At 43.7% G+C, this 15,831-nt stretch overlaps 1 protein-coding gene across 2 annotated transcripts in view; it reads left to right on the plus strand.

Annotated features, from left to right (window-relative positions):
- The window catches only part of pparg (peroxisome proliferator-activated receptor gamma), a 26,419-nt gene extending 15,206 nt beyond the window's left edge, over positions 1-11,213 (plus strand). For both annotated transcript variants that reach the window (XM_083668753.1, XM_083668754.1), the window contains exons 3-7: positions 260-429; positions 2,981-3,119; positions 5,680-5,879; positions 8,862-9,411; positions 10,481-11,213. In XM_083668753.1, the coding sequence (XP_083524879.1) occupies positions 260-429; positions 2,981-3,119; positions 5,680-5,879; positions 8,862-9,411; positions 10,481-10,728 (1,307 nt within the window). In that variant the 3' untranslated portion in view covers positions 10,729-11,213. The remainder of the gene's footprint in view (positions 1-259; positions 430-2,980; positions 3,120-5,679; positions 5,880-8,861; positions 9,412-10,480) is intronic.
- Positions 11,214-15,831: the final 4,618 nt, after the last annotated feature.

Raw genomic sequence — 15,831 nt, forward strand, 5'->3', positions numbered from 1 at the left:
TTATTCCGTTCCATGCATTACAACGAGTCCGTCCTCCGATTTCTACTTCCACCAGCCTCCCCCGGTTGTTAAAGCCTTTGTCCAATGTTATCTGTTTTGTCCGGAACATCTGAATATTTACCGGGCCTTTCATCCGAAATTTGATTAGAAAAATGATTTACAAGGAACAACATTATATTGACATATGAGACAGTCAATTTGATTGCTTTACATCACATCACATCTCATCTCATGTCATGTCTGTCTTTCTGTGGTTCAGGTTCCATCAAGCTGGAGCCGGAGTCCCCCCCCGGGTACTCAGAGAGCAGCCCTCTGTACTCCAAACTGCATGACGACGTGTCCCTCCCCATCCTGAACATCGAGTGCCGCGTGTGTGGAGACAAGGCCTCCGGCTTCCACTATGGCGTCCACGCCTGTGAAGGCTGCAAGGTACCACCGCTCTCTGTGTGTTCTGATCTCATTGTGATCAAATCTCCATTCAGATGTTTTTTTCACAAGCCTCACTGGTTAAAGATCTTCCGCCGTAGACTAAAGACCCGTCTCTGTAGGCTACACCCGTAGGCTAGTTGGATTGGATAAAAGTGTTTGATAAATGACTTAAATGTAAAAAAAAAAAAAAAAAGGTAAAGACCCCCTCCAGAGGTGTCATACTTTATGAAGCAGATTAGATACCCAAAGAGCTCCAGATTACACCCCAAAGAGCTCCAGGTTACACCCACAAAGAGCTCCAGATTACACCCCAAAGAGCTTGAGATCACACCCACAAAGAGCTCCAGGTTACACCCACAAAGAGCTCCAGATTACATCCCAAAGATCTTCAGATTAGACCTCAAAGAGCACCAGTGATGTATTCCCTACACTTTGACTCAACTGCTCTCTTTCTTCATTTCTGTCACATCTTTCAGTTTTCACTTTCATTTTCATTTCATGAAGACCCCAACAATCAGTTAAACTCTCTAACCCAGACCCAGACCCAGACCCAGACCCAGACACAGACCCAGACACAGACACAGTCAAAATGTAGCAGAACCAGACAGAGTATAAAAAAAATCTGCATCTAATATTATATACGTCTCTGTCACTTCAACCACAAGCCTGTAGTGTTTTTCCCCTCTGCGGTGCTGCTGGGCAGTGAAGGCATATTCTGGAATGGAGAGCGATACAGAGCTGCTGTCTGAATAAAAATAATCACCCTTGTAGGCGGCACACTGCCTGAAGTGTGAGGTGTATTTCCATCTTTCTCTGAAAGAGCTGAGACTTTCACATCAGAACGTGGGTGCCCTCAAGAAGCCCTCAGAAGTCTGTCTGTAGTTGATTCATTTGTGGAACACTTGTCTGTGCCACCACAACACCTAACAGGTTTGTGTTTAGCTCTTTTTGTTTTATATTCCGGGGTTTAGACGGGTCTTCTGGGTCTTGCCTGGTATATAGGACATTTTGTGGAACAGTAGACATCTGTCTGGCACAGTGCTTCTAAGAATTCAACACAAGTAGGCAAAACCTGCTAGCATAAGTTGCAGTAGATAGTGCAACTTAGTGCTACTGATATGCCATTATCAGGTAATCATTATTTGACCAGATACTTTACTGGTACATATCAGGTGAATTCAGATTCAGAAATACTTTAATCAATGGTGGACTGTAAAATAAAGCGCCATCCAGTTGTTTAAGAGTATTAGATGATTGTGTTACTGACTGGTCCTGTAGGACGGAGTGAGGTTAGCTGGTGGCTGACTGTAAGGAGTCATTGTTTAGATCTTTGTCTTTCCTGATGACTAGAGGAGGCCTGCCAGATGGAGGGGTCAGCCAACCAGGTTAATACTTTTATTGTTTTAAAACACAAAACATTCTTTATTGAGGTGGAGCCTCGATCTCCCCCTTGCTTCCCGCTTTCTAAAAATAATCTTTTAAAACAAAAATCTATAAATTATAGTAATCTATTTTCGACACTAACCGTTCCAACCTTCAGCTCAATAACAACATCCACAATTGTTATTGTGCTATTGTCTTAACCACAATGCCACACCTGAAGTTCCTCTTGTCTAAAATAAAGCAACCACAGTATGCTCATTAGACTCTGGGGGCATGCCTTCTAGTATATTATATAATATTATATAATATTATATTCTGTTCTATTCTATTCTATTTTAATGAATTCTATTCTATGGTATTCTATTCTATTCTAATGAATTCTATTCTATTCTGTTCTGTTCTGTTCTGTTCTATTCTATTCTATTCTAATGAATTCTATTCTATTCTATTCTGTTCTGTTCTGTTCTATTCTATTCTATTCTATTCTAATGAATTCTATTCTATTCTGTTCTATTCCATTCCATTCTATTCTGTTCTATTCTATTCTATTCTATTCTATTCTATTCTATTCTATTCTATTCTGTTCTATTCTATTGCTAGGTACGGCCCTCTTCAGGGGAACAGTTAGAGATATGGAGTAGATATTTCTTCACAGCAGTCACTAATGATCTTGTGACAAGTGTAAAGAGTGGCCGTTAACAACAGCGGGGCCACGTCTTGGTAGATAATAGCGTAGATAAAGCCACGCCTACAGGATTATGACTCCGAGGGGTTATCAGTCGGTGAAAAATGACTTCTCTGTTGACTTGTGACTTAAAAGGAAAGCATGAATGAACCCAACCCACCAGTTAATAGAGCCTCTTAGTGTTGTCACCATATCAACATGTTGACTTTTACACCAGCTTTAGTATCATGATTTTGATTCTTAAACGATACCACGCGTCCAAAACAACATCAGGCAAAGTAAAAGAATATCCCATTAAATAACAGAACATGGACATTCTTATTATTCTTTCATATCCTTTGCTGACCTGTCGTGATTTTAACTCCTTGAAGAGGTCGGGATGCCCTAGCCCTAACCCTAACCCTAGCCCTAGCCCTAACCCTAACCCTAACCCTAACCCTAACCCTGCTCTGACTGAGGCTGTTGTGTGTGTCTGTGTTCCAGGGGTTCTTCCGGAGGACCATACGGTTGAAGCTGGTGTACGACCACTGCGACCTGCACTGTCGCATCCACAAGAAAAGCCGCAACAAATGCCAATATTGTCGCTTCCAGAAGTGCCTGGCGGTGGGCATGTCACACAACGGTGAGGCCGGCTCAGGGGCGTCAGTCAGGGGAGGCTGGCGGAAGTAGAAATCGGAGGATGGGCTCATTGTCATGCATGGAACGGAATGAGGGATGGTGTCCAACACGTGTGTTTCATACCTTGTCCTGTTCGTTCCATGCGTTACAATGAGCCCGTCCTCCTACAACTGATCATGATGAATGAACAGACTTTATTTATAAAGCGCTTTCCTCACATCAGAGGTGCTGTACATGAATACAAATCTCAATTAAAGCAAAAGAAAAAAAAAAACTTTTTCAGGTATAGATTAAAAACATAAATAAATGTGACATTTCGTCGTGGGGTCGACAGTAGATTGTAGGAAAAAGTTGTTTCACGCCCCCCCCCCCCCCACCACCACCAACGCCACTGCCGCTGCCGCTGTCTGTCTCTGAGGTCGACATGCACCCTGAAACAGAGGCAGCGTTCTGCTGTTTCCTCTGTGGTCGCTGAGCTGCGTCTTCACAGGCCCAGCTTCCTACAGGTGCGCACGCTGCATGTTTACCGAAGCGCTCACCGTCTCCGTTAGAGACCAGCAGGTGAGGCCGCTGGCCGAGGCTGTCGCAGGGTGGCCGTGATTAGAACCACGGAGTGTTCGGGGTTAGAAATTCCTCCCGCTCCTAGAAATGATAAACTAGACACTGATAGAAAACCCTCGGCCCCTGTGAGGCCTTTTAAACCACGGCGTGTTCAGAAGACAAAAAGCTTGCATTGTAATCTATTCTGTTCTATTGTGTTCTGTTCTATGCTATTCTATTCTATTCTATTCCATTATAATCCATTCTATTCTATTATAATATAGTCTATTCTAATCTATGCTATTCTAATCTATTCTGTTCTATTCTATTCTATTCTAATCTATTCTGTTCTATTCTATTCTATTCTATTCTAATCTATTCTATTCTATTCTGTTGTATTCTATTGTGCTCTATTCTATTCTATTGTGTAGTACTCTATTGTAGTCACACAGTGGGCCCGGCTGTACTAGTGCAGGTGTGTTCACAGTGGCAGCAGCAGCAGGCCGGGTCACCTGAGTTTATCCTCCTGTCATCTGGATCTCACTGGTTTGTTTTGTTTTCCCTACTTCTCTCTCTCTTTCTCTCTCTTTATCTCTCTCTCTTTTTATCTCTTTATCTCTCTCTCTTTTTATCTCTCTCTCTTTATCACTTTCTCTCTCTCTCTCTCTCTCTCTCTCTCTCTCTCTCTCTCTCTCTCTCTCTCTCTCTCTCTCTCTCTCTCTCTCTCCCTCTATCTGTAATTATACACCCTGTAGTGGTTAGTGAAATATTGTCGGAGAGTTTTAGATGTTTTATTTTTTTATTTGTTATCAATGATTCATCAGGGTACCGTAGAGGCTGGTTGGCTGACTGGCTGGCAAGCTGACTGGCTGGCTGGTTGGCTGGCTGGTTGGCATCTAATCTGCTGTGTCATGGCCTTTGGCAGTCATCCCCTGCGTAGGCGGGCTCAACGTATGTGTTTACTGAAGGCGTGAGTGATAGCCTAGCGCTGATCATTTATTATGCTACTCACCATTATACAACAGGTCCCGGCATAAACAACAAGCAGAGTCAAGTTATTGTCGACTTCTTCCCATACGAAAAAAAGATTAGTTCATCAAAAGGATTGACTTAGAAGGGCTGGGGGAAGTCAACCTCCTGTAGACAGACAGACAGACAGACGTAGGCGTTCTGTTTTTGTGTCTGATTTTCCAAACATTTTGAGTTTGAAGATAAAATGACCTAGTTTGAACTGTGTGAGGAAAAGTACTGTTTTCTAGGTATATGCCCCCTCCCTCCTCCCCCCTCTCTCCTCCCTCCTCCCCCCTCCCTCCCCCCTCCTCCTCTCTGGTTGTGGTGTGGGCATGTCTGGCGTCCTCAGAAACCTGCCATGCTGGGGAGGTCAATGACCACCACCTGTGCTGTAATGGCTGACTCTATCAACATTGATGTTACACAACGATTGTTGGCGAACAATCAATGGTATAATGGTCCCCTTGGCAACCATCTCTCATTGTACGACACGCTCTCACACGGCCCTGTCCTTCAGGTCACATGACAGGCAACCTTGAGGCCCCTGTCCTTGTCTGTTTGTGAATACTTTAACAGCATCGCTGGGTATTACTGTACTGTACGATCCCTTGTTTTACCTCTGGGTCTCCGTTCGCCAACTTGATGTGAAAGATAATTAGATGATTTATGTATATCTGACTTTATTGCGGCGCTGCCTGCCAGCTGGACGTGCTGAAGTGAAACGCTGCCTTGTATTTATACTTGTTACATCCCACATGTGGAGGAAGTGGAGACATTTCAATGACCATGAACATGTTGACGTCTGGAGGAGTTTGGAGTTTTAATGTGTGTGTGTGTGTGTGTGTGTGTGTGTGTGTGTGTGTGTGTGTGTGTGTGTGTGTGTGTGTGTGTATGTGTGTGTATGTGTGTGTGTGTGTGTGTGTGTATGTGTGTGTGCATACTTGCGTGCGCGTGTGTGTGTGTGTGTGCATACTTGCGTGTGTGTGTGTGTGTGTTGTGTGTTGTGTTCCCAGCCATTCGGTTTGGCAGGATGCCCCAGGCGGAGAAGGAGAAGCTGCTGGCTGAGTTCTCCACGGACATGGAGCAGATGCACCCAGAGGCTGCAGACCTGCGCTCGCTGGCCAAGCATCTCTACGAGTCCTATCTCAAGTACTTCCCCCTGACCAAAGCCAAGGCCAGGGCCATCCTCTCAGGGAAGACCGGGGACAGCGCGGTACGTAGCACACGCACACATCACCATGGCCAGTCCCTCTGCCTCAGACTTCAAATCACATGTCACCGGTCACGCACAGGACCAGTCAAAAGTCTGGACACACCTTGCCAAGAGTGCGCAAAGCTGTCATCAAAGCAAAAGGTGGCCACTGTGAAGAATCTAAAATATAAAACATATTCTGGTTTGTTGAACACTTTTTTGTTTACTACGTAATTCCATATGTGTTCCTTCATAGTTTTGATGTCTTCAATATTAATCTACAATGTAGAAAATAATCAAAATAAAGAAAAACCTTTGAATGAGAAGGTGTGTCCAAACCTTTCACTGGTCACGTACACCGCACACAGCCGTATGTGACGTAGTGAGATGCTTTCTCACTCTGGCTCCCCGAGCGACAACAGTCAATAAATCAATCAGCAGTGTGAGAACCGGTAACTCAGAGAAGTTCATAGTGGTCGTTAAGTCAGTTCTGTGTCATTCACTTTTAGAAAAGGTCTTGAATCACCTTGAATCCACTTCCCGAGACAAGGTTCGACAGTAGACGCCTAGCATTTGGTTCAATTGAATCATGAATTTCGCAAAAATCGCCGTTGACCAAAACAACGTGGCGATGTCAGTTTGAGAATTTTATTCAAATGGGCTTCCTCTGTTGAATGAATTAGAATTAGAATTCACCCCAACCCTGCTACAGCAGGTACCAGGGGAGGCTGGTGGAGGTAGAAATCGGAGGACGAGCTCAATGTAATACATGGAATGGAATGAGGAATACATTACAATGAGCCCGTCCTCCGATTTCTACCTGCCACCAGTCTCATTAGAATGAGCTCGTCCTCCGATTTCTGCCTCCCCTGGTAGGAACTGTGCATAATGACGTGTGTGAAAGAGGCCCATTATAGTCGTGTTGAAAGCTCTCTACTATAACAAGAGGAGTGGAAATTCTGGTTTCAGCCACGTGTTTCTAACTTCCAGAGTGGTTTCAGGTTTCTGACACACATACTACTCAGTGACTGATTCGCACTCACACACACACACACACACACACACGCACACACACACACACACACACACACACACACACACACACACACACATACGCACACACACACACACACACACACACACACACACACACACACACACATACATTCTCTCTCTCACACACACACACACACACACACACACATACATTCTCTCTCACACACACACACACACACACACATACACACATACATTCTCTCTCTCACACACACACACACACATTCTCTTACACACACACACACACACACACACACACACACATACATTTTCTCTCTCACACACACACACACACACACACACACACACATTCTCTTACACACACACACACACACACACACACACACACATTCTCTTACACACACACACACACACACACACACACACACACACACACACCCACAACCACTTTCCTCATTGCTACTATATTTCTACTATTTATCTGTATATATTCCACCATTCCAAGGCTACACTAACTGTTTGACTGTTATTGCTGTTGATTGTTTATTGTGCGTTCTGCTGTTATTTGTCTTTTCATTTTTTTTCCGATCCTTTTATTTCGCTGCGCTGTTGAGAGGAAGCTTGTAATAAGCATTTCACGCTACCGTTTACAGCTGTATCCTGCGCACCCGATCAATAAACGTTAGCTTAGCTTCAGGACCCAGTTCCCTGAAGAGTGATTCATTTAGACTGAACCCGAATCGACGAGCTGAAAAGAAACAGGAAATGACAACAAGGTTATTTTGTTTGTGTTTAGCAGGCAGAGATCTGCTTTGAAATTCTCTGTTTGATGTACAGTACCAGTCAAAGGTTTGGACACACCTTCTCATTCAATGGTTTTTCTTTATTTTGATTATTTTCTACATTGTAGATTAATATTGAAGACATCAGAACTATGAAGGAACACATATGGAATTATGTAGTAAACAAAAAAGTGTTAAACAAACCAGAATATGTTTTATATTTTAGATTCTTCAAAGTAGCCACATTTTGCTTTGATGACAGCTTTGCACACTCTTGGCAAGGTGTGTCCAAACTTTTCACTGGTACTGTATTTATTTCAGGATGTGTGGTTTCGTGATGTATGTGAATGTTTTGATAGGAACACATACAGTCATTTTATATAGCTTTTAATTACAACGGCTACACTGGATGTTGGCTAGTCTTTGCATGCCCCTCGACGCGTGGAAGTTGTTTCAGGGGAGACACCGCACGCTGTCTGAACCCACCCAGGCACAACAGTCACCAGTCCCTGAGGCTAGAGATATGTCCAAGGCTGTTCCCCATCATCTCCTCTCCTCTTGTTTTGACTGGTCCTCTTCTCCGATACCGGCCGGTGATACCGAACAGCTGTCCGTCTCCAGGAATGTAGAAATATTTATGACAAGCTTGTAAAAGCAAAACTGCAATTCTTCTCTAAAGCGTAAGGAAGGACGATATGGATGCTGTAATTCGTGGATCGTGGCCAGCGTCTGTTCTTGCCAATGTATTTCCAAACAGTGAGCTTGGCTTGATGAAAAGCCTCAGTGACATATAACAAAGATGGGAGGGGAGGCTGTTGCCAAGACAAATGGATACATGTGCAAGACACAGAGCTGTGTTGGTGAGGGTGCTGAAGTTACAACAGGAGGGAACAGGCATGACCACACATGTGATGTCGCTGTCAAACTCAGAAGGGATGTGTCTCATGTACTGTAGAGCAATGAATCTCACACTGTGTAGATTCAAAGAGAATGTTTCCCTCTGTCGCTCTCTCTCTCTCTCTCCCTCCCTCCCTCTCTCTCTCTCTCCCTCTCTCCCTCCCTCCCTCCCTCCCTCCCTCCCTCTCTCTCTCTCTCTCTCCCTCCCTCCCTCTCTCCCTCCCCCTCTCCCTCCCTCCCTCCCTCCCTCCCTCCCTCCCTCCCTCCCTCTCTCAGTGTCAGTGATGGTGTGTTTGTCTCCCTGCAGCCCTTCGTCATCCATGACATGAAGTCTCTGATGGAAGGAGAGCAGTTCGTCAACTGTAGACAGGTTCCCACCCAGGACCAACAGCCCCCTCTGGTGGTGGGGATGGGGGTCGGGGTGGGGATGGGGATGGGGATGGGGGTCGGGGTGGGGATGGGGGTCGGGGTGGGGGTTCCCCAGGAGCCCGCAGATGAGGTGGAGCTCCGGTTCTTCTACAGCTGCCAGTCCCGCTCGGCAGAGGCAGTCCGAGAGGTCACGGAGTTCGCCAAGAGCATCCCGGGCTTCGTGGGGCTGGACCTGAACGACCAGGTGACCCTGCTGAAGTACGGGGTCATCGAGGTGCTCATCATCATGATGGCGCCACTCATGAACAAGGACGGGACGCTGATCTCCTACGGCCAGATCTTCATGACCCGGGAGTTCCTCAAGAGCCTGAGGAAGCCCTTCTGTGAGATGATGGAACCCAAGTTCGAGTTCTCCGTCAAGTTCAACACGCTGGAGCTGGATGACAGCGACATGGCCCTCTTCCTAGCCGTCATCATCCTCAGCGGAGGTGAGGGACAGTGGCGGTGGCGATGATGATGATGATGATGATGATGAGAGGGTGGAGATCAGTCACTCAGTCACATTTTATTTATAAATCGTTGTTATTACACTGTAATAACATAAGTAACTGCTCTCCTTCAAGTAATTACAGTACGTTGTAATACTGTAATGTGGACGGTGTAAAGTAAAGTGTTAGATAGACGGGTCTAGCAGTGACCCAAACCTAAAACCCATAACCCAAAGAGCAGGCAGAATAGCCTGACCAATAGCCAGTAGGTACACTTTAACTTGGGGTGTCCTTGAGACTCTTTTCTATTAGATCAATCAGCTGATATGGGTTGACATCGGGGTGGTGTCAGCTACTGTAAAACTACATCAAACAACACAGGTTTATCAGCCATAATGTTGCTTAGTCACAATTGTCATATCCACTTTCCATATAAGTTTATCAGCATTGCATGTCAAATTACATCAAATCCAGATGATTATCGTGTAGTTTTACTGGTGAGCAGTACTGTAATGTCAGGACAGTGAGATAAAAGTCCAACCTTCAACCCTGTCTGGCTGGATCGTTTGAATGAGACGTATCTATCAAAAGAGACTCGTGAAACATTAACTTAAATTACAGAAATTACAGTCGGAAATGCAGATAGAGAAGCTTTAAAGAGCCCAAATACTATTTTCCGCAAATCCCCTTGTTTCTTCCAGCGCTCCTTCATTTGATAGATAATACGACTTGATTTCCAAGCATAATAACTGGAATGTCTCGATGATGAATGTTTATTTTTGTAATAGGCGTCAGTGTGGCATATTTTAAGAAAGAGCTTTTTAAAATGTTCATCCCAGATTCTCGTTACTTGTGCAGCCTGGTCTCAGGGAGACTCCCCTGCATAAATAAAGGTTATATAGAAAAGTAAAAACTTTCTCATGACTATCCCAGTGAAACCCTCAAAGCTGATGTGTCTCCTCTCCTCTCCTCAAAGTCAAATATTTTTAAATGAACCATCCTTATGTATCTTTAACTGTTGAATAAATCTCGCCTAATCCAGTAACCTCCCTCCCTGCCTCCCCTGCAGATCGTCCCGGCCTGCTGAACGTGAAGCCCATCGAGCAGCTCCAGGAGACCGTCCTCCACTCCCTGGAGCTCCAGCTGAAGATGAACCACCCAGACTCCCTGCAGCTCTTCGCCAAGGTCCTGCAGAAGATGACGGACCTCAGGCAGATCGTCACCGACCACGTCCACCTGATCCAGCTCCTGAAGAAGACGGAGCTGGACATGTGTTTGCACCCTCTACTGCAGGAGATCATGAGAGACCTCTACTAGGCCGGCCACAAGGAAGAGAGGGAGAGAGAGAGAGAGAGAGAGAGAGGGACGCTTTGTGACAGAGTTATGTGAATATACAGCTCCGATGCTAGAAAAGTGACATTGTTGCACCGCGGTTCTGTGGAAACAGCCGAAGCAGAGCGGATTGCACTGCAGGGTCAGCAGCGTTTTCACAAATGTATTTCACTGCAGGGGATACAAACAATTTATTTGTTAGAAGACGTCTAATGAACCACCTGTCACGTTGTCCTTACCACAGCAAAGTGAAAAAAAAACGCAACTGCTCTGCAATCAGAATCATTATTGTGCCTTTGTTGAGCCTCGACATGTCCTGGATGGATAGGGACCGACGCAGCGTGAGAAGCAGAGTGAATAAGCAAAGAATACATCTGGCCTTTGACAGAGGGGAGGGTTGGAGGGCTGTGGAGACGCTGGAGGCTGGTGGAGGTAGAAATCGGAGGACGGGCCTCATTGTAGTGCATGGAACGGAATGAGGAGTGGTGCGTTGGATACCATTCCCCTTATTCCATCAATGCATTACAATGAGCCCGTCCTCCGATTTCTACCTCCACCAGCCTCCCCTGATACACAAGAGAGATACAGCGTGGACAGGGAGTAGACATTCTCAATGGTCTTACCGCTGTTGAAGAGGGAAAAGAATATCACTGTGAATATTGTGAGTCGTACACATGAGTCGTACATATGATGCTCTGCCGCACATTAAACCTCTTATGAGTACATAGTTCTCTGCACATCACCACACCTAATGTCCATTACTGTGCGTACGTGCGTTGGAGACATTGTGTCTAACCAACACACAGATAACTGCAGAATGGCATCAAGATGTCAAGGTGCTTTAAGCAGCTTTCTCCACATCTACATCAGATTGTCGTGCCTGTGAGATAGAGATCTGGTTTGACCCTTCAGCCGCCTCCAAATGTGAGAATGTGATGCCTGCACACGTAAGGCCTTCTGCAGTGTGTGAGATCATTGTTTGAGAAAAAACAAACATGCCATATTGTGCTTGATGGATGTTATATTTTTGTAATGATTTGCAAGCTGTTGCATACAATGACTATGTGAAATGAAAGCCATATCTCAGGCTAAATCTTTGTTTCTTCTGTACAGATGAATATCAAATCTTCTCAGAGTTTAGTGTCGTGTTTGACACAGCCAAACTTGTTTTATTTCAAATAACAGAAGTGTTTCATGATTCTACTTTAAAAATGGATTTGCTACTTTTTTTTTTTATTGCCAAAGCTAAATGTTTATACATGTTTAGATTGTAAAAGGAAAGTGAATGGGGTTTGGATTTTGATAGGGTTTGTATTCTGGGGAAACATTATGTCAAATTATGTAAATAAATATTTTCTAGATGTTTTTGTTCCTCATTTCATTGTAATCATCCACTATGATTAGACATCGAATTTGACCACTATTTAAGATCTGTGGACATAGATTTTTGCTATCTTTTATTTATACAGGGGAAGCACCTTGAGACCAGGGTGTCTTTTCCAAGTGTGCCCTGATTACAGAAAATATAGACAGTATATAGATATATACAGTATATAATCCAAACACATCACTATTTCCATTCCGTTGACATACAATTCCACAGAGAAGTTTAATGTCTATAGATAGACATAACATATTATGATACATTACTAATACATTATAAGGCATCATACAGTAGAGCACGTCCTATAAGGACTTATAATGAGTTACACATGTGTGTGCGCCTCACAGAATATGTCACCAAGGTTTCATTGTGGTACTTTGACGTGACCATGAAGGCTTCCTACTATGTGGAATGCAGTGTGAGCCTTCGTGCGACCCAAACACACAAAGCTATTTTACAGCCGTTACGTCAGCCCTTTATGGCCTGTTGGACCAAACACACCCTGTTGTGCTTGCAACACATGAACTCTGCTGAACCAGACAGAAGATACTTATCTTATGGCTGAAATATGATTTCCAGCTGCACACAAAGGATTTCCTTTTTCAATCATTACATTTGAAATATAGGTTATAATAAAGCTAGATAAAGCACACGATTATAGCTGATTTATATATGACTTAATCATAACATATTACATAGAACAGGACTAGGTAGAGAGTCACACTGAGGCTGCAGGACAGGAGGGCTCAGGAGTTTCAAACCTAAATAATTTGTATCAAACCGAATATATAACTGGGTTATATTATAACCAGATAAGAATACATAACCAGGTTCAAATGGTTTACACTTCACATGAACTTCAAATGTACAATCTACTCCCTCAATGAAAAGAGTATTTAATAGATTAAGTAGTTTATTCCATCCAGTATAAGACGGATAGACATGGGAAAGGCTTCTGAACTGAACTGGGCCCCACAGCACACAGAGGAAGGTTGATCGAATGCCTCTGAAGTGGCCCAATATAGAGGGGATTTCTCAAGCCTGTAAATCTTGTACAGTAGAGCAGAGCCAGAAGTAGAGGTCGAGTCTATTCTCTTATGGCCTGGGTGAGAGAGAGAGGGGGTGGGGGGGGGGGGGGGGTGGGAGAGAAAGAGAACAAGATATATATATAGTGAGAGAGGGGGTGGAAAGAGAGAACAAGAGAAAGAGAGAACAAGATAGTGAGAGAGAGAGAGAGAGAGAGAGAGAGAGAGAGAGAGAGAGAGAGAACAAGACGGAGAGTGTGTGAGAGAGAGAGAGAGGGGGGGGGAGATAACAATGTAGAGAGAGAGGGGGGGGGAGATAACAAGGTAGAGAGAGAGGGGGGGAGAGAGATAACAAAGTAGAGAGAACAAGAGAGAGAGAGAGAGAGAGAGGACAGGGTTGGCCTGGCCCTAAAAATAAAGTTTAGAGTTGGCAGGTGGGTATTCTGGCAAGGAGCCTACTGGCCGTTTTCTATGATGATGATGATTAAATATGTTATTTATGTTGTGTCAGCATATCCTTACTTTGTTAGTACCCGGTCTCAGCTGACTAGGTCCTGCCAAGATTCTTCAGTGATACTGCCAAATAATTTTGAAAAGTATATTTTTCCTGTTCTGAAAAGTCCTTAAAGGAATACATCCAAAGATAGCATTTGGTTAAGGAAGTCATGTTTTTGTTTTAATAATAGCGTGTTCAAGTTTGTATCCACAAACGCAGTAGCCCCTCTCGATCTCCTGCGCTTGTTAAACATAGAGCAGGAATTCCAGCACAGTGTGAAGATTGTTGTTGTGTTCTGATGAGCCACACCTGCCCGTGAGTCTGAAATAACGCTCAACTTAAAACCTCATTATGTTTGTGTCTGTTCTTTACTTGTATACAGCATGTCTTAGCTGTCTGTTCTATGCTGGACGGCTGGACAAACCTACAGCTCTTTTCTACTTGAAATTAAAAAAAAATTAAAAAGTGAAAGTATTTTCAGAGTAGCTTCCCAAAACAATCTGCCACATTTTGTTGTGCAAATTTCTTCTCATAGTCATGTCATATAAATCATGACACACTGTGATCTGAGTCCTGGAATACAGCCCCTGTGATGGAATACAGCCCCTGTGATGGAATACAGCCCCTGTGATGGAATACAGCCCCTGTGACGATTCAAGATTCATGATTCAAGATTCAAGATTCTTTATTTGTCACGTGCATACAAGTATACAGTGAAATGCAAAAGTGACAGTGCCACAGAGGAGTGCAACAATAAGTTTTAAAATAAATAGAATTTAAAAATAAATAGAATAGAATAGAATAGAGGCTGTACAAGCAGCCTAACTAACCTAAGCTAGCCTAACTGACCTCAGATAGCCTAACTAACCTAAACTAGCCTAACTGACCTAAGCTAACTTAAGCTAGTCTAACTAAACTAACCTAACCTAACCTAAGATAGCCTACCTATAAGCTAAAGTAAGCTAACCTAACTAAACTAACCTAAACTAAACTAAACTAAACTAACTAACCTAAGCTAGTCTAACTAACCTAAGCTAGTCTAACTAACCTAAGCTAGTCTAACTAACATAAACTAGTCTAACTAACCTAAGCTAGCCTAACTAAGAAGTTGCTATAATATCTCTCCTGACATTTTGTGATGATTGCATTTCTGCTGCAACACAAGCCAGCGGACACAGCGGACGGCCCACGGCAGCCGTAGGCGGCTGCGTATCGCTGGGCTGTCGCTCACCGTAACGCTACATTAAAGTGAGTAATGTCGGGGTGTGAAAAGACAACCACGCTAGACAGCTTTTTCAGGCACTCATGTGCGGAACAAAGCTGGGGAGTGTCTCACACCCTGCGATTACAATTTTTTATTTAGACAAACTGGAATGACTCAATTGCTAACTTTCACACTCACTTTTTGCACCTGAGCACGCCTAAGCAAATTTCCGTACAAATGTTTATAAAGTAGTACCAACTCCAGTATATGGATGTATGTGATGATTAACGCCTACTACTCACAGATCACAGCCATAGAAGCTTATTAACCCCTATTATACACAGATCACAGCCATAGAAGCTTATTAACCCCTATTATACACAGATCACAGCCATAGAAGCTTATTAACCCCTATTACACACAGATCACAGCCATAGAAGCTTATTAACCCCTATTACACACAGATCACAGCTATGTAAGAGGCTTATTAACCCCTATTACACACAGATCACAGCTATGTAAGAGGCTTATTAACCCCTATTACACACAGATCACAGCTATGTAAGAGGCTTATTAACCCGTACTACACACAGACCACAGTCATGTTAGAGGCTCTGAATTTAAGTTCATAGCTTGAAATTCCTTCAAGCATGTTGAGTAGGTTTGATGTGAGAGAACAACAATTATTTGTCAAACTAGACAAAATCATATTCGACAACATTTCCTCAATACAGTGTTTACAAAAATCTAATCAGGCGGACATAAAAATCTCAAATCTAAAGGAGAAAGAAAATTGTCTCCTTGGCCACACAAACTTTTCAAACCCGCCTAACTCTCCGACCAAGCATGCTGTCCGCCCACCTCTCCCTCAAGCATGGGTTCCTCTGGTAGACGCTTTGTCTCTGAAGTAGATTCTTTCCGTCTTATGTCATTGATTCTAACAATGTGCACTGAGATTTGAATACATCAGTGGGTTTAA

Source organism: Argentina silus (genome assembly GCF_951799395.1).
Source record: "Argentina silus genome assembly, chromosome: 4".
Lineage (NCBI taxonomy): Eukaryota > Metazoa > Chordata > Actinopteri > Argentiniformes > Argentinidae > Argentina > Argentina silus.